At 42.2% G+C, this 20,183-nt stretch overlaps 1 protein-coding gene across 4 annotated transcripts in view; it reads left to right on the top strand.

Annotated features, from left to right (window-relative positions):
• Positions 1-1,275: 1,275 nt before the first annotated feature.
• The window catches only part of simc1 (SUMO interacting motifs containing 1), a 50,375-nt gene continuing 31,467 nt past the window's right edge, over positions 1,276-20,183 (top strand). Inside the window, exons 1-2 of one of the 4 annotated variants that reach the window (XM_055643054.1) lie at positions 1,276-1,512; positions 17,729-18,742. In XM_055643054.1, coding sequence (XP_055499029.1) covers positions 17,804-18,742 — 939 coding nt within the window. In that variant the 5' untranslated portion in view covers positions 1,276-1,512; positions 17,729-17,803. Of the gene's footprint in view, positions 1,513-7,481; positions 7,860-14,021; positions 14,729-17,728; positions 18,743-20,183 lie in introns of those variants that run through there. The other 3 variants (XM_055643051.1, XM_055643052.1, XM_055643053.1) reach the window with 3 other exon arrangements.

Raw genomic sequence — 20,183 nt, forward strand, 5'->3', positions numbered from 1 at the left:
CTTTAGCCTTAAACATTTGCTTATCTAGGTCCCAAAGATTTGATAAGCAAAATATCTCCACAGAGTTTGCCGGAAATTATTAAAATCCATCACATGGGACATCGTAGAACCTAGTTTCAAACTGCCTACACAATTTTTTTGAACCCTGCAATCTGCCAAGAAGTAAGGGTCAGATAATTGCAGGTAAATTAATCAAGTTCAAAATAGCTAGTTGTTAAGACAAGGACCTTGTTGTGTTTTTGCTTTGTTTTCTCCTTTGGCATTTTTTTACCAATGTTATCTGTTAGGGACATTCAACCAATTGTGAAGCTGAATTCATTTGTTTTTTGCATGTGATACAGAAAGTGGTAGAACACAAAGTGCTGGAGTAACTCAGCTGATCAGGCAGCATAACTAGAGAAAAAGCATCAGTGATGTTTCGGGTCAGAGTCTGAAGAAGGGTTTTGACCCGAAACGTCACCCATCCTTTTTCTCCAGAGTTGCTGCCTTCCCTGCTGAGTAGCTCCAGCACTTTGTGTCTATCTAAGGAAAAGCATCAGCTCACCAGCAAAATGGCCTGACATAGATAAAGAAGATATTCTTCACCCATAGGGTGGTGAATGCTTGTCATTTGCATCTCAAGAGAGTTTAAAGGCATCAGGCAAGAAGAATATTAACAACAAAGATTTTTTTAATTTTATATATTAAGTTCATCAGTGATACAGGGTTATTGCAGAAAATGGCACAGATGATTTAATTGAACGGCTTATCCCTGCTATTAGTCTGAAGTCTGAAGAAGGGTTCTGATCCTAAAGTCACCCATTCCTTTTCTCCAGAGATGCTGCCTGTCCAGCATTTTGTGTCTATCTTTGGTTTAAACCAGCATCTGTAGTTCCTTCCTACACATTTCACCTGCTATTGGTTGGTGTGTTTGCACCAATGGGAGGGTAAAAACTCGTCTGGAACTTCGGTGGAAATTCAATTTGCATAATGTGTAACTAATAAGCTCGTATGCAAAAAAAAAATTGTACAACTAACTTATTGTACAAATAATATTTAGTACAATTTAGTACAAGCCTAATTATCCAAATCAATAAAAATGCTCCCAACAGGCATGAATGTATCAATCGCAAAGAATACCAATAATAAATTATTCCCTTGGTCTGTTTAATGAGGTGTATTTTAGAGTGCTAAGTTTACAGATTTGAACTTTATTTTTATTAGAAGCATTCTTCTGCTTTATTCCAGATTTAGGGGGAAACAACAATATAATATTTTTTGAAAAGTAAATCCTGCCTCATCAAGGTTCATCATGATCCGAGGAAAAAAACAGCAGTCCAACCGTAGTCAGTCATATGACTTCAACTTCTTCATTTGCAATGCTGAACGAATGAAATAATGTGTTTGTTACAGGAAGTGGTTATAGCAGAGTTGATGATTGCTCTATAGTATTTTGCATAACTGCAGAGCCACATTGTGCCTGAGCAGGGAGGCCATACAGTGTGCTGCGATCTCCCATTTTACAGCATTAAGGTAATATATTATTTTATTCATAAGATTAATAAGACAAGATTTGCCCCAGTTTATTAAGAAACTACTGCTTTGTTAACATATTGCCTTTAGAGACCAATGGGGGAGGTATGTATATGCTTTACTGAGTTGTATGTTTCAAGCATTACAGGTTTGGATAAAACATTAGTTCTTATTTGGAAATTTAGAATCCATTGCACATAACATATTGGCAGAACAGGTTAAGAAAATATTACACATTTCTGCACTCAGTTTCATCCATATTTTCTTAACTCAACTTCTTTAGAAATCAGTTAATTGAAATGATAACCCATACTTCTTGTATGTGATTCTTTACATTTATGAATTAGCAATTTCTTACTTGGTGGAGAAAATCTAATATGTGAATCTCACATAGGTACATTGTGACCAGTGGCACACTGCCACAGCTGGTAGAGGAACTGGCTCAGAGCTCCTGAGACCCGGGTTCAATTCCGACTTCCAACCTTGTTTGTTTGGAGTTCTCCCTGTAACCACATGGGTTTCCTCCAGATGCTCCAGTTTCCTCCCCCATCCCAAAGATTGCGGGCTGGTAGGTTAATTGGTTAGTGTGAATTGCCCCTTGTGTAAATGTAAGTGGTAGAATCTGGGGCGAGTTGATGAGAATATGAGGAGAATAAAATGGGATTAATGTAGAATTAATGCAAATTGGTGGTTGATGGTCAGCACGGACTTTGTGGGCCAAAGGGCCTGTCTCCATGCTATATCTCTCTACCTCTATCTCTATTCTGTTATAGCAATTTTATATATTGGTAAATCATTGTCACATTTTTACTTGTTCTAACATATTATTAACATAAAGTTGAGAGATTAACAAGTTAGTTTGCAAACTGTCCTTTAATTTTGTATTGCTGTTTGGCCCCATTACAAAAACACAGTTATGAAGCCCAATCAGAAGTTTAAGATAATAGAAACTAGCATGGAATTATTTTCCTTTATAAATTTCTCCCCATGAAAATGTCAGATTGAACATCAATTGTGTTTTTAATTCTTAAAAGAATCACAGTTTATCCTATTTCACTGGCAGAAAAAACATGAAGCAAAAATATTCAAAAAATTAAAAAATCTCCAGTGTTAATCCCAGGACTGAGACACAATACCTTATTCACTGGCGTGCAAACCAACTCACTAACGTAGCAGCCAAATAATGACATGATGTTACGGTTGTGTGCCCACACTAGGCAAGTCAAAACCTAGATGGCTTAGGTTTAAGGTGAAAGGGGAAGATTTAAAAAGAACCTCTGAGGCAAGTTTTTGAACGCCGCATTCCTACATGGAACAAGCTGCCAGAGGGAGTGGTAGAGCTGGGTACAATTACGACATCTAGAAGACACTTAGGAAAGGTTTGTAGAGATATGTTCCAGGCACAGGCAAGTTGGACTAACTCAGTTAAGCAACTTGGTCGGCAAGGGCTTGTTGGGCTGATGGGCCTCTTTCCATGCTGGATATCTTTGACTCTAAGCACAATCAGTTGCTTAGAAATTTTTGTTTTTTATCTGCCTTATTTGCCTCATGCAAATATAAGTCAAATAATGAACCATGCATACTTTGCCCATCCTCTGTTGCTTGGCATCAGTCCATTTTGTACAATTTAAAACAACCATTTGCCTGGCACTATCTGAAAATGTCATGTTGAAAAGGTCGTGTCAACATGCAATTTTGAAATGAATCCAAATTAATTGCATATTGATACTACCTTTAACATTGAGTGAAAATTTAATGAGCAAACAACCAGAAAAATTTACTCTTGTTAAAGAGCTGCATCGCTCTAGCCAGGGACTTGAGCACACATGGAGACAGGTCCATGTTTTGACAGCTGAGATATTTTTGGTCTAAGTCTGTTTGGGTGTCCAATTGAGTCCCATTTCTCCGTCTTCTCAGCTAAAGAGCATAGTTGACCAACTAGGATTGAAGACAATGTGTGCATTACTGTTCGGGACAAAGCTAGTTTGAGAGAAATTAAACTATTTTGATATATCTTCCATTTCTTCGTCACCTGTCATCATCATGCCACTAATATCTCTGCAAGTGAGTAGGATTCGAAAACCAGCCAAATGATTACTGGTTAAGGTCTGCTTCTCCAGATGTATCCTGCTCACTAAAACCTTCAAGCTGCAGTATTTATGTCCAGCCGAGCAAAGTTTGGACTGCCCCGAGAGCTCTTACGTGGATTTTTTCTTCCCCTGTCTTCACATTCTGGCATTGTTCTTAACACGAATGAAACACCTGCCATTTGGCTATTCAAACATATCTAAGTTCAACTTTGTGCAATGTTGAGACATGGATGGTATCAGAGATAAGTGACCTTTGAGGATATTTTGGCTCATTGTGTGAAACGGTTAGACATTAAACACATTAATAGAACAACCAAGATAAAAATCATGTTGCACGTGATCATTTTCTACTGGCTGAAGACTTCAAGTTTACACAAATGAATACTGCATGCACTCTGAATAGATGAAAGATGCTCTTGTCGCAAGGTAGGTGTTATACCACATCAGATCAATTTCTGTAAACTAGTGATGCTACTGATAGTTTAAAAAGTACTGACATTATATTTTATGTAGATAATATAAATGTTTTGTCTGATCCAAAGTAACATATCTTCCTGTCCTTCTGTGTCCTGGCTGAAAGTTTTTCCACCTTTTTAATGGAATTATATCAATAATGTTTAACCAGCATGACGGATAAAGATTTATTGTGGACATATTATTGCTTAGTTTTCTAAGATATTTGTCTCAGTTCATTAAAATAAGTATTAATATTTGGCATGACACTTTGAATTATGAATAATATGCCATTTAATTATCTTATTAGCTCTGGGACATGGGTTCTGCAAAAGAATACCAATTCAAAAGCTTCTTGGATGAAAATGTTAAAATATTGTTTGCTCTTCCATTTGAATGCAAGGACATTTGTACTGTAGCATTATTATTTTAGTTTCATTGAATGAAACTTTAAAATTGGTCAAATCAGTCACTAATTATTTGTCACTCTACTAAATCGTGACTACTGGGCACAATCCATTACTGTGTAACTAACATTTTTCCAGCATCAAGCAAGCGACTAATAGACAATGTCTCAGTCAAGTATGTTATCAGTATTTTCACCACTGAGTTACCCATAAAATATATATTTTTGCAGATAAAAGTAGAGTAAACACTTAGTTTATACAGTTTATACAGCATAACACAGTCGTCATGTGCCTAATACCCATTCCACCCATAAGAACAGAAAGTGGAGGTGAAAGCACTATGCTACAACCATCGTGAGCTCAACCATAGAGAAATAATCTTAGATATTTTTTCATTCTATATTAGTTTAAAGAAATATAATGTATACATACCTACATTGATGCAGAAGTGCGAGCATTAGACATGAATACTGTGCATTGCTACCATAGTTTAGTTTTTAATTTAACATATATTTGAGGGAAATGAGTTACCGTATTTCCCGGCAATGAAGACGCACCACTATTTGAGTTGCTAAATTTTGAAAAAAGGATGGCGGGACAGGATCGAGGGTTTGGTTTATTCCGGGGGTCCGCAGCCTTTTTTGCATAGGACCCTCCGGGACTAGCTGCACCTCTCAGGTCACCTGCGAGCCCCGGGTCTAGCTGCGGTTCCGCTGTCCGGTCCCGGCGGCTGCTTGCAGCCACTGAGTGAGTTTTTAAATGTGAATATCTCATAACTAAACATTTGTGGGTTAGCAGTATATTGCATCAGTCCACTCAATTTTAAATCATTCTACATCAAAATTCATAAACAAGGATAACACTTTTCATTTCTGTCATTTATGGTAAGATTTACATAATTTATTGTTTTATGTGTGAGATATACAGGGTGTTCAGAACAAAGACGGCAGTTCTTTGACACGTACTCTGTAGTTCGCTGTAGGAGATCTTATTACCGAGTATTCTGGACCCACTGTCAACATCTGAAATTACAGCAAAATATCAAATAGAATTAACTTATAAGAACAAATTTTTCCTCTAATAGGTCAATTTATGCCTACTGAATAAATTCTGTATTCTTGCCTACTATATTCTATTGTGCTGAAGCAAACCAAGAATGTCATTGTCCTATCTGGGCGACTTGACGACTTGATTTATCTTAAATGTAGAAGAGCTTACAATACCATGCATGCCTTACAACAAGAACAAAATCAGAAATGTACAGCAGTGTAAAAATTGATACCTTTATTATTGTATAAGAAGGAACTGCAGATGCTTGAAAATCGAAGGTAGACAAAAATGCTGGAGAAATTCTCCAGTATTTTGTCGACCTTTATTATTGTGCTAATTCTAGATCTATAAAATAAGACTTTCTAATAACTTGCTCATGTACCAAAAAATGTCTTATATATAATACATTGTCGGGATCATAAGAATAGAATTATATATGTTACAGTCATCATACATTGGGAAGGAAATTAAGGCTTTAATGTGTGCTCCTCGTGGCATGTCATTGTTCCCTATAACTCCATTTATCATGTATTTGAAACACCACTGATCCGTGTACATTGTGTATATTTAATACCATTTATCGTGTATTTTAAACACCATTGATCCGTGTACATTGTGTATCTTTAACACCATTTATCCTGTATTTTAAACACAATTTCAAACCGGCTTAAACACAAGCCGATTCAGGATCTCCGCGGCTTTGAAGTCCCGAATCGGCCGCCTCCTACTGGAGACCGGGGCTTCATGATATTATAGACCACGGGCCGGTGGTCGGAGCTCTTCTCCGGCGAGGAATCCGACTCCGCGAGGGAAAGTGCACGCTGCCCCCGCGACTAGAGGCTCCGCACAACGCGGCTTCAGGGTGTTATAGTCTTTGGGCCAGCTATCAGAGCAATTCTTCTGGCGACCCCCGGCTCTGCGATCTGAGCTATAGGAGATCGGGCAGGCCTTAAGGCAGAAAGTTATAATTTTTGTCTCACCTTTCATCTTTAGTGGGGAACCTGAAGAAGCTTACATTGGCGAGTCGAGGACTATAGCAGAAGGGTTCGCTACGCTGGTAGATGTGGACGCCATGACAGAAGCCCATTAAAAAAAAACCCTCGTATATTTGATTCCAAAAATGGCGCGAATAAATTACCCATGACTGTACTACGGCTTTTTCGTCGAGTGGTCTATCTTGCTCCTCTAGTATCTGAGTTCCAGTGACCTCACAGACATAGAAACATAGAAATTAGGTGCAGGAGTAGGCCATTCGGCCCTTCGAGCCTGCACCGCCATTCAATATGATTATGGCTGATCATCCAACTCAGTATCCCGTACCTGCCTTCTCTCCATACCCCCTGATCCCCTTAGCCACAAGGACCACATCTAACTCCCTCTTAAATATAGCTCATAGGACCTCCTAGCACAAGGTGTCGACCATGCTGCGAGTTTGAGTCGAGGGCAAACTCGTCTAAACTCGCAGATTAGGTCGCCGCAGTGGGACAGCCCCTTTAAGGGCCTGTCCCACTTGGGCGACCTAATCCGCGATTTCTGGCGAGTTTGCCCTCGATTCATACTCGGAGCATAGTCGACACGAGGTCTTCTTAACTCTCCTTCATGCTCGAGAGTGGTCTCCGCGTACTAAAGGCCTCAGCTAGGTTGCGGCTGTTTATTCAATGTTAAAAAATGCCCGCGAGTAAAAAAAGGACCCAATGGAAAAAAGCTATACTTTATTTACTCGTAGGTTTAGTCGTAGTAGGTCGGCATGTTAGTCGGAGGTAATCGAGGGTAGTTGAAGGTTGTCATAGCTAGTTGAAGCCAGTCTTCAACATAGTCAAAGGAGGTCTTCAACATGTCATTTTTCATACTCTCTAAACTCGCCAATTAGGTCGCCCAAGTGGGACAGCCCCTTCAGGCTGCAGGGTAGGACATTGGCAGGGATTAGGTGCTTGCAGGGTGCGGCGCTGCCGCAGTGCTGGGCTCGGCCGCAGGAGGCGGTAGTGAGGAAGCTCCCGGGCCAGTGTGAAACATGGCGGCAGGCTACTCGGTTGCTGGCGGCCAAACCACCGTCTCCCGTCCATTCCGCAAGTCCCTCTCGCCATCGGGGAATAACGGCGCGGCTGAAGCTCGGGCGGAGCCGCGGCGACACCTCTGAGGGTGGGGCGGGGGAGGGTGGGGGAGCGGAGACATGGGGGACGTCATCGAGATCGGCTCCGGCTCCGGCTCCGACTCCGACGTGGAGATTGTGGGGGTGACGGTGATGGCCCGGGTGGTGAAGAGCGAGACGTGCGGGATGTGTCGGCCGCGACACACCTGCTCGGAGTGGAGCCGGGTCCGGGTCCGGGGGCCGCTCCGCGGCGTGGGGGTGAGTGAGTGCGCGCACCGTTTGTAACCGATCCGAAGCGGAAGTGTCTGAGTACATCCGACTGCCGTGCCGGGACAGGGTGCCGCCATACTTTATGCTGGCAGCCTCCGTGACGTCACTGGGATGCGCATATCGGGCCCAGTGACAATGTTTAGACATCAAACAATGCAGCCCAGTCCTGGCAAGTTCCGAGTAAACTAGATACAAGGAACTGTACATGCTGGTTTACAAAAAAGACAAAACATGTTGGAGTAACTCAGAGTTTTGTTTAAGAAGGAACTGCAGATGTTGGAAAATCGAAGGTAGACAAAAATGCTGGGGAAACTCAACGGATGAAACTCATGCTGCAGTAACTCAGAGGATCAGGCAACATCTCTGTAGAACATGGATCAATTTTCTTCAGAGATGCTGCCAGACCAAAACTTGGATCCATTTTCTTCAGAGATGCTGCCTGACCAAGAACATGGATCCACGTTCTAGAGAGACCTGCCTGGCCCTCTGGATCCAAGTTCTTTAGAGTAGCTGTCCGATCAAGAATATAGATCCATGTTCTCCAGATATGCTGCTTGACCCTCTGGATCCATGTTCTACAGAGTAGCTGTCTGATCAAGAACATAGATCCGTGTTCTCCAGAGATGCTGCCTGACCCGCTTTGTTACTGCAGCACTTGGTAGGTATTTTGCAGGTAAACAGCGTTGGAAGACAGAAGCCTCAGCTGGTATTCACACAACTTTCAGTCCCTTTTTAATCTTTTTGACCCTTGCCATTTCTTTTTGAGAAAATCAAAACCAGCAGGCACTGGAAATCTAGATTTTCTTTGCTGGAAACACACAGCAGGTCAGGCAAGTTCTGTGTTTGAAGATTCTTCAACAGATCTTAGCGTTCTTGTTCCCCCATTAAAGAGTAAGAAAGCTATACAGCACAGGAACTTTGATCCAACTTGTCCATTACGAGAATGATCCTGGGGATGATTGGGTTAACATATGATGAATTTTTGACGCTCTGAGCCTGCACTCACTGAAAGATGGATGGATGAGGGAAGACCTCATTGAAACTTACTGCAAAGTGAAAGGCCTGGATAGAGTGGATGTGGAGATGTATCCACTAGTGGGAGAGCCTAAGGCAAGAGGGCACAGCCTCAGAATATGACATGAACTTTTGAAAGGAGATAAGGAATTTTGTTTGTCAGAGGGTGGTGAATCAGGAATTCACAGAAGGTTGTGGAGGCCAAGTGAATGGATATTTTTTAAAGCAGAGATTGACAGGTTCTTGATTAGTAAGGGTGTCAAAGGTTACAGGGAGAAAGCAGGAGAATAGGGTTGAGAGGGAAGGTAGTTCAGCCATGATTGACTGGTGGAGTAGACTTAATGGGCTATATGGCCTAATTCTGCTCCTATAGTTTATGAGCTTTTGCTGACCAATTTGCCATTCAATATGATCATGGATGATCATCCAAAAACAGTACTCCGTTCCTGCTTTCCCCCCATATCCCTTGATTCCGTTAGCCCAAAGAACTCTATCTAACTCTTGAAAACATCCAGTGAACTGGCCTCCACTGCCTTCTGTGGCACAGATGCCATGGAAATAAGCCTACATGCCATGGAAATAAGACCCAGTCTAACCATCTGCTTCTGATTGTTCAAATACTCCAGACTATACAATATCCTTGTAAATTATTTTGCACCCATTCCAGTTTAATGACATCCTTCCTATAGCAGAGTGACAACAGCTATGCACAGCATTTCAAATAGGGCTTTACCACTGTCCTGTTCAGCTATAAAGTAATGCCCCAACTCCCGCACAATACACTGACCGATTAAGGAAAGCGTATTAAACACCTTCTTCACCATCCTGTCTACTTTTGTCACCACCTTCATGGAATATGTACCCATAGTCCTGGGTCTCTCTCTTCTACAACACTCCCCAGGGTGTAATGTAAGGGTTAAGCAGACTGTGTCAGCTAAAATGTTGTTGTCAGCTACATTAACAGTGCCACATTTCAAACATTGCATAGGAAAACAAGAAGAATGAAGAATGCCTAGGTCACGGGCCGGATTGGGCAAAATGCGACTTCATGAGGGCCGCACATCTTTTGTTGCCTTCGTTTTTTCAACCTGCTCTCGTGTCTCAGTTTCTGCTATAAATACAAAGTGTTTCACTTTACGAATTTCGTTTCTTGTGAAGAAGGTTGCCTAGCAAGCATTACTTTTATGATTGGAATGAACACAGTCATGGGCTACAAGAAAGTTGTGATGAGAAAGATAAAACTGCTATTTTGGCTAAGATTGTTTTGGGAGCCACACCCTTCCCATTAATAAACCATTTGAAATCGAACATTAGTAGACACAAATGTAGACCTAAATAAACAATTTGTAAATGTAGGCTATACCACTGCATCTAATTTTTATTAGCCTGCTTCCAGCAATCAAACTCAGACAATGAACACAGTTAGCCTCTAGACTGGGGGGGAGGAGGGTCCTAATTTTTATTAGCCTGCTTCCAGCAATCAAACTCAGACAATGAACACAGTTAGCCTCTAGACTGGGGGGGAGGGGGGTGTCTGGTCTGGGGAGGGGGTTGTCTGTTCTGGGATGGGGTTGTCTGTTCTGGGATGGGGATGTCTGGTCTGGGAGGGTGTGTCAAATGGGGGAGGGGGATGTCTGGTCTGGGGAGGAGGGGGTGTTTGGTCTGGGAGGCGGCGCATCGGGTGGTCGTCAAATTTAGGTGATGCCTCACCTGCCGACAAACAATGTCCGGAGGGTCCTAATTTAAGTTAGGTCTCTATTCTCTGGAGCGCAGAAGGTTAAGGGGGGACTTGATAGAGGTCTTTAGAATGATGAGAGGGATAGACAGAGTTGATGTGGACAAGCTTTTCCCTTTGAGAATAGGGAAGATTCAAACAAGAGGAGATGACTTCAGAATTAAGGGACAGAAGTTTAGGGGTAACATGAGGGGGAACTTCTTTACTCAGAGAGTGGTAGCGGTGTGGAATGAGCTTCCAGTGGAAGTGGTGGAGGCAGGTTCGTTGGTATCATTTAAAAATAAATTGGATAGGCATATGGATGAGAAGGGAATGGAGGGTTATGGTATGAGTGCAGGCAGGTGGGACTAAGGGAAAAAAAAAGTTGTTCGGCGCGGACTTGTAGGGCCGAGATGGCCTGTTTCCGTGCTGTAATTGTTATATGGTTATATGGATACTGCACTCCACCCTGAGGGTTGGGAGCGACCGCCATCAGCGCAGTGAGGAGGCAGCCGCCGATGGCGATGATGAACCGGGCGCCGGGAACATCCATGGCGGCGCCGGGGGGGGGGGGGGGCACCCAACCGCCAGTGCGATTCAAATGGCGGCGGCGCATCCTTGCGCTCCCTCACCCGCCACGCGCACGCGCAGTGGTTGCTGCTCGAGGTGCCGCCGCCCGAATCAAGTGAACAGTTTAATTAATTGTCAAATGTTCATTCTCACCTCTGGCATGCCGCCTGTCCCGCTGAGTTACTCCAGCATTTTTGCCACTATCTTCGGTGTACAGTATGCAGATACATAATAAATGTTTGTGAATATACTTTTATTTCCCCAAATCATTCCCGCAGGCCGGATTAGGCCCCTTTGCGGGCCGAATGCAGCCCGGTAGTTTGACACCCCTGGCCTAGGCTAACATGAAGGGACCAGAAAATGATGTGGCTACGTGCGACATCACTAAGATAATGCTTTGTCTTTCTAGAGACATCCAAGACTAGCTCAGCGCCTGACAGGACACATAACTCATGCCATTATGGTACATAGGAGGATAGCTAGTTTTGGCACGTAGTCACCTGTTCTTCTTAGAGATAAAGTTATATAAGTGCATGCTTCCAACGTTAGAGTGAAGCTTCACCTTCGGGGAGATGAACTTTACCCAGAGGGAAAGAGAGAGCTTGGACCGTGGTGTGTGGCCAGCCAGTACAGACAAGTCTCACAGAGGGGTGTGAGACCTGTTATTTTGTATTGTTACTTTATTGATAGTTTTTCTGTACTTCTATTTTGTTTTAATTAATTGTTATTTGTGCTCTTCAGGGTGTTCTTTCTCCATTAATTGATCTGAATCCTTGAATCCTGCATATATTTCATTACACTGGGCCCCCTATCAAATTTTGTATAGGTCCTACTCAGGTTTGTTCCACCTAAATGCAACACCTTGTGTGTAGCGGAATTGTACTCCATCTGCCATTCCTCACCCTTTGGCCCTGTTGATCAACCTGCCGTTGAAATTTTGAATAATTTCATTAATTATCCGCTATACCACCAATTTTAGTGTCGACCGCAAACGTACCAACTCTGCAACGTTCCGAAATTGCTAAATTGACATTCAAACAACAATAGACGCAGCAGCGATCCCTGTAGCAACTACTTGTTGCAGATCTCCAGTCTGAAAAAATAACCCTCTACCACCACCCTCTGTTTCCAACCTTCAAACCAATTTTGTATCCAGTTGGCTAGCTTGTCCTAGATTCCATGTGATCTAATCTTCCAAATCAACCTATCATGCCATACCTTGCCAGAGACCATGTAGATGTCACTGTTCTTATCAATCTTCCTGGTCACTTCAAAAAACTCAATCAAATTGGTGAGACATGATTTTCCACACACAAAGCTACAATGATTATCTCTAATTAGTCTTGCTATTACAAATGCATATGATTCCTATATCTCAGAATCCCCTCCAGTAACTTCCCCACTATTGATTTAAGGAACATTGGTCTATATTTCTCAGGCTTTTACTTGTAGCTTTTCTTAAATAGAGGCACAACATTAACCACCTTCCAGACTTCCAGTACCTTATCCATCGCTATCAATGCTACAAATTTCTCTGCCTGCCAGTTTTGCCTGCAAATCTTCTCCCTAGCTCCCCACACTGTCCGAGGATATACTTGATCAAATCCTGGGGATGTATCAACCTTAATGCATTTACAGACCTCCAGTACCTCCTCTTCTCCAATGTGAACAACGCTATTACCTTCCACCGATTCACCAGCATCCATGTCTTTGTTCACAGTAAATACAATGAAGATTGCCCTCTTGTTACCTCTCACTGCCCCTTTTGTGCTTTCACACATAGATAGCCTCATTGATCTTAAAGGGGTGCTCTTCTCTCTCTGCTTGCTCTTGTGCACTGAATATATTTGTAGAATCTTTGTGGATTCTCCTTTGCCATAACTATCCCATGTCCCGCTTTGCCCTCCTGATTTCCTTTTTAAGTGTACCCCGACACACCATATATTCCTGAAGAGATTCACCTGATCCCAGCTTCCTTTATGTGGCACATGCCTGTTTGTTTTCTTGACCAGCCTCTCTACATCTCTTATCCAGACCTTATTATTCTTGCCAATCTTACCCTTCACTATGAAGATCACATGAAAAAATATCATCTCCTTATGTAGGTTTACAATAACATTTTTTTTTTTTTGCTCATCAAATTCAATTGTTGAATATAAACAAAGAGAACTGGCTTTAAACTATAAATTATGACATCAAAGCTCCCAATTGTAATTTTGTATTTAGAATGCAATGACAGCACAATTCTTTGTTTCGATTCGTACTTATAAAAAGATTCTGGAGCACCAGTAAGTTTTCTACATATGTTGTATGTAACAGACAGTTTGAGATCAAATGGCTAATATATTGGCCTGGATTTTTCAGGATAACATCAGCCACACTAGGAACCTGGGCAAGCAACTTGGGAATTTCTGCTTATGGACGTGAACTTTAGAAGTCCAAAAGATGCGGTCAAATGTCCACAGTTAATTTGCCAACAGCGCCCTGGTAGTGGACCCCCTATTGGAAAAAGGTGAGAGCAGAAATGCTTTCATCGGACTAAACAGAGTGAAGCATGGGGACACAAAGCTGTGGAGATTCCTTATCGCTTCCGATGGGGAACCTGCACCAACATGCTGTACCTAGTTGGACCTGCCATTGTGAGTGCCATGCCATTAATTGGAGTGGAGGCTACCAACTGCAAGGGAATTAACTCATTCATACAATGCAATAATTCTAAATGAACTAACAAAGTTGGAAACAAAGCGATTAAAGTCATCCAAAGTAATTTAAATCTTAGTTAAACCGGAGATAATTCATTATTTGGTATCTTTGACGGCTGTTTTATTTATTTTTGTTTTTTTTTGTTTTAGAGATAGTGTGGAAACGGGCCCTTCGGCCTGTTGAGTCCGCACCAACCAGCGATCACACAAACCTGATCACTGCATGTGAGACAGCACATCCCAGAGGTAGAGTGGGCGCAGCTCCTTGGATAGATCTAAGAGTTAACCCTTATCTGCTGCTCCCATTCACCTAATCTTTCATTTCAAAGAGGTACAAGAATTGGCATTGGCCTTTTCTATTAACTACCGTTGTCTCTTTTGCTCTATTCAAAAATGGCTTCTGTTAATGGCTATGAATAATTGACTACAAGGATCATAAGGGAAGTATTAATCTAGAAGCTCTTTTGCCAACCCAAACAGGAATAGATCCAGTAGGATCATATATCAATAGGTATAGAAGCCTGAAAACTGTAACGTCCAGATTCAGGAACAGCTTCTTCTCTGCAACCATCTTCCTATTAAACACCACCACATCCAAATAGGCTCCGAACTAAATAGACTTGTGGACATTGACTTTGCACTATTGTCTATTTATTTTTCTGTTTGTTTTTTTTTGAACTTTTTGTTGCTGTTTATTATAGGTTTTACAGAGTTCTATGTTTACACATATGTTATGCTGTTGCAAGTAAGAATTTCATTGTTCCATTTCAGGACCTATGAAAAACTCTTGACTCTTGAATCCTGCAGTGGCTGAGATTTTTCTGAATACCAATTGAGTTGCTGTCAGGGCCAGTACTGTAAGTTTTGGTAACAGATTAGAAAGCAAGCATTCAGAGTTTTAAATTAAAATCAGTGAGTGTAAATATGAGATCTCAAAATGAATCTTTGAGTTGCTATCATGTCACAAAAATTCTAAGTAGGCTGACTGGAACTGTACACATCACTCCAAATGGAGCCTTGCCAATGTTGTGTACAGTTGTAACATGATACTCCAACTCCTGCATTCACCACTCTGAATGATGATGTTACATGTATATTTTTTAAAGTGTTCCACTGTCAAAATTTTATCTAAGTTGACATTGACATCTGGGCATAATCCGGAAGACGAGGGATCATTTCATTCCAAAAGGCAAGAAATATTCTAAGGGGAGTAGGAGTAGCAACTGTGGGTCTGACAAGAGACGGGTGAAAATTATTATGGGTAGAAGGAAAATAACAGGTATTTCGGATCTGTCTTCACTAAGGAAGACACAAAACAATCTCCCAGATGTACTGGAGGACAGAGGATCTAAGGGGGTGGAGGAACTGAAAGAAATTTTCACAGCAAAGAGTAGCCAGAGCCAGAGGATTAGAAAATATTCATAGGACAACAGAAGGAAACAAAACGGGCAATATGGGCTGAAAACATGAAGTACGAGGGGAAGCTGGCCAGGAATATAAAGAAGGATAGTAAAAGCTTCTTTAGATATGTTTCTGAAATTTTTTGAGGATGTGACAAGTAAAATGGATGAAGGGGAGCCAGTGGATGTAGTGTATCTAGACTTTCAGAAAGCCTTTGATAAGGTCCCGCATGGGAGACTGGTGACTAAAATGAGCGTGCATGGTATTGGGGATAGGGTGTTGACATGGATAGAAAATTTGTTGGCAGACAGGAAGCAAAGAGTAGGAGTGAACGGGTCCTTTTCAGAATGGCAGGCAATGGCGAGTGGAGTGCCGCAAGGCTCGGTGTTGGGGCCGCAAACGTTTACCATATATATTAATGATTTGGAAGAGGGAATTAGGAGCAACACTAGCAAGTTTGCGGATGACATAAAGCTGGGTGGCAGTGTGAACTGTGAAGAGGATGTTAGGAGGTTGCAGGGTGACCTGGACAGGTTGAGTGAGTGGGAAGATGCAGTATAATATAGATAAATGTGAGGTTAGCCAGTTTGGCGGCAAAAACAAGGGATTATTATCTCAATGGGATTAGTTTGGGTAAGGGGGAGGTGCAGCGAGACCTGGGTGTCCTTGTACCCCAGTCACTGAAAGTTGGCGTGCAGGTACAGCAGGCAGTGAAGAAAGCTAATGGAATGTTGGCCTTCATAACAAGAGGATTTCAGTATAAGAGTAAAAAGGTTCTTCTGCAGTTGGATAGGGCTCTGGTAAGACCTCATCAGGAGTATTGTGTACAGTTTTGGTCTCCTAATTTGAGGAAGGACATCCTTGTGATTGAGGCAGTGCAGCATAAGTTCACGAGATTGATCCCTGGGATGGCGGGACAGTCATATGAAGAAAGATTGAAAAGATTAGGCTTGTATTCGCTGGAGTTGAGAAGGATGAGGGGGCATCTTATAGAAACATATAAAATTATAAAAGGACTGGACAAGCTAGATGCAGGAAAAATGTTCCCAATGTCGGGTGTCCAGAACCAGGGGGCCACAGTCTTAGAATAAAGGGGAGGCCATTTAAGACAGGTGAGAAAAAACGTTTTCACCCAGAGAGTTGTGAATTTGTGGAATTCCCTGCCACAGAGGGCAGTGGAGGCCAAATCACTGGATGGATTTAAGAGAGAGTTAAATAGAACTCTAGGGGCTAGTGGAATCAAGGGATATGGGGAGAAGGCAGGCACTGGTTATTGATTGGGGATGATCAGCCATGATCACAATGAATGGCGGTGCTGGCTCGAAGGGCCAAATGGCCTCCTCCTGCACCTATTTTCTATGTTTCTATGACATTTCCGATTCATCAGCATTTTTGTTAATCGGTCTTTTAAAGTGGTATTATGTGAAACATTTTATTAAAATGCCCTGACTCTCCACTTCCATCTAGGGGGGTTGAATTAAAATTAGTTCTACCACTTCTCCAGTTGACAATCGGACATCAATTTAGCAGACTGCCCAACAGCAACATTAATGTTTCAATGTGCAGGACTATGCACATTATGGATGACGTAACTTATGGAAATCTCACAACTCAAGTTCTTCCGCACACTTTTGAAGCATTTCTCTAGCTAGTCTTAACAATAATAATAATATAATGACATAAGGAATAGGAGTAGAATTAGGCCATTCAGCCCAACGTCTACTCCGCCATTCAATCATGGCTGATCCATCTCTCCCTCCGAACCCCATTGTCCTGCCATCTCCCCATAACCTCTGACACCTGTACTAATCAAGAATCTACCTGTCTGCCTTAAAAATAGCCACTGACTTGGCTTCCATCGCCTTCTGTGGCAAACAAAACCACAGATTCACCACCCTCTGACTAAATATGTTTTGTAATATTCATTAATGACCGGATACTGTATAGAATCCATTAATTTAATTATAGGTAGTGTTTAGGTGAATATTAAGTGAAATGATAGAATTATAGCAAGTGTATGTAGTGTGATACAATATGGGTTACAATAGGATATGGACATTTCTAAATGAAGGAGAAATACATTTATGGACAGTTCTCAAAGAATAGAATCCTTGCGTAATCCACAGGCCGCCTGTACTTTTCATCTTTCTTATTTGTAACAAGCTGTCACTAAAAGTTTTGTGCTGCTGCTAATTTGAGGAATTAGCATCCAGGTTCATTACCCTTTCATTCAAAGCTGCTGTCCCTTCTCTTCAATTCAGTCGGGCTGAATCGTCATTGGATTTGTGCTGCCACACGACACCAAGTAATTGATGGTCAGGGTTTTAGCTGACAATCACTATCAGAATCTCCGGACCGTTTGGAGATGTAGTCTGAGCATATTGTGCCTTAAGCAGCAGGTTTCTTAAATTCCCAAAAAAACATACGTGGACATTTCTTTTTTTTTCTGCTTTCAGGAGAATATTGATTTGACAGGAGATGAGAATGAAGTGCACAATCAAGTGAAGGCCATTAAAGAAGACACAATAAGTATGCGGGACAATTCACCAAACTGTTACCAAGCTAAGCAAAGCCAACAGATTCCTGCCTCCAGCAATTGGAATCATATTATGCTGGATTCCGATGATGATCTGACAGATGGTAAAGAAGAGCATCTGTCTCTTGGGTTACGGTCTGACTGGGTAGTTGGCATGGAAGAACCTGACCTCAAAACTCCTCCTCTTTTATCCATTGAACCGTTAACTGAAGAGAATTTGTTCTCAGTTTCCAGTAACTTTTCCAACGAACAACCATTGCCAGAACTGGACTTTATCGGCCCTGATGAAAGCAAGGATCCTCGCATCACTGCAACAAATGGCGACTTCTGTCGAAGATCAAGTGAAATGAGTAGCAGCTCTGTTTGCAGTGTGGATTCGACGATGGACACTAGTATAAATAGTGATGTGGAATCTCTGGAAACATTTTCACCTGATGGACATATTCCATGTTCGTCACCAAGTAGTGCTGGAGGCCTTTTGGAAGACTATCTTAAGAGTGGCTTTGATGAAACTGATCACATGTTTGATGAACCTGAGGCAGGCTTTAGTATGTATATTGAGGATCTACCACCACTGATACCTCAGAACTCTGAGGAATTTGAAATGAGCACTTACCACTATCCTCCCAACATAAATGCACCAGAGGTGAAGCCTTGGAAGCAACTTCCAAGACAGAAGGCAAATGAAAGTGATTTACATTCTTTACCAATGGAAAGCAAAGCATGGGACAATGTACTGGACTTGGATGGGCCTGAAGATCAGATTCTTTCATCAGACAAGTCTGAAAGCTGTTCACTGACTTCAAATGAGGCTAAGGAAGTGAAGCCAAACAGCTCAATAGACAAAGAATTGTTGCAAAGTTTTCGTTATTTTATGGGAGTGCCAGTTCAACACTTGTTTGTTAAGCGCCGTAGAAAAGAAAATTGGCACAAGGTAAGACATGCATAATTTAAAAATGGCCACTAATGGTTGAAGGCTGAAATATAATATAACGCTTACGGATCTATACATTTAAGGTATAATATCGCGTTGTCCTTTACATGGAGATACAAGAATATTTTCAAAAGGAGGTTCATATCCAAGCTGTTTCACCATGAATTTCTGCCTTGAGAGGTCTAACCCTATTTAAATATTTGCATGAAACTTAGGGTGAGATCTGTCCTCTTAATGTGCCTGGTTTAATTGTGTTAAGTGTAACATGATCAAATCCACATTATGTGGAATAATTAAGTACGGTAACAACAATAGGATGGATATCTCTGCAACCGCAGTAGATGCAACATCTGACCCTTTACCTCCCCCCATTTACTCCATCCAAGGACCCCAACAGTCTTGTCAGGCGAGGTAGAGGTTCACTTGCACCTCCTCCAACCTCATCTACTGTATCTGCTGTTCCAGGTGTCAACTTCTGTACATCGGCGAGACCAAGCGCAGGCTCGGCGATCGTTTGGCTGAACACCTCCGCTCAGTCCGCCTTAACCTACCTGATCTCCCGGTTACTCAGCCTCCCATTCCCAATCTGACCTTTCTGTTCTGGGCCTCCTCCATTGTCAGAGTGAGGCCCAGTGCAAATTGGAGGAACAGCACCTCACTTGGGTTGTAGCTTACACCCCAGCGGCATGAACATTGACTTCTCTAACTTCAAATAGCTCTTGCTTTCCCTCTCTCTCCATCCCCTCCCCCTTCCCAGTTCTCTCACCAGTCTTAGAGTCCGACCACATTCTATCTCTGTCCCGCCCTCTCCCCTGACATCAATCTGAAGAAGGGTCTCGACCCGAAACGTCACCCATTCCTTCTCTCCAGAGATGCTGCCTGTCCTGCTGAGTTACTCCAACATTTTGTGTCTACCTTCGATTTAAACCAGCTTCTGCTGTTCTTTCCTACACATCTCTTGAGCTGAAGCAAGGCTGGAAATAGATGTGCTGTTCTCAAAATCAAAATCGGTCTTGAAAATTTGCCTCAGGATCCTTGCAGGCTATCTCTGCGCAGGCAGGCCACTTAGCACACTTTGCACCTCACTGCTGCATCGCAGAAGAACAAAAATGTTCCGCCAATTAAGTAGGCAACCCTCTACTTTCAAAACTTTTGCATTTATACCTGGAATGAGCATTTGGTTGCATTGCAGGGCCTCAATATTGTGCAGCCATTCATAAAGGGCACAGAGCCCATGTAGATGCATTCCTATCACTATCCTGTACAATCCTGCCTCTACACACAACTCTTCAGAAGCCTGTGCAGAATCTTCACCCAGCCATCAGGAAAGCTTCACCACTTCCCTTCCATTGAAGTTGCTGAGACTGATTCCCTGCTAACACACCCCCCGGGTGTTGTCTCTTTTGTGGTAGAAGTCGTTTTAGAGCTACTTATTTCCAGT

The sequence above is a fragment of the Leucoraja erinacea genome, chromosome 11 (genome assembly GCF_028641065.1).
Source record: "Leucoraja erinacea ecotype New England chromosome 11, Leri_hhj_1, whole genome shotgun sequence".
Lineage (NCBI taxonomy): Eukaryota > Metazoa > Chordata > Chondrichthyes > Rajiformes > Rajidae > Leucoraja > Leucoraja erinaceus.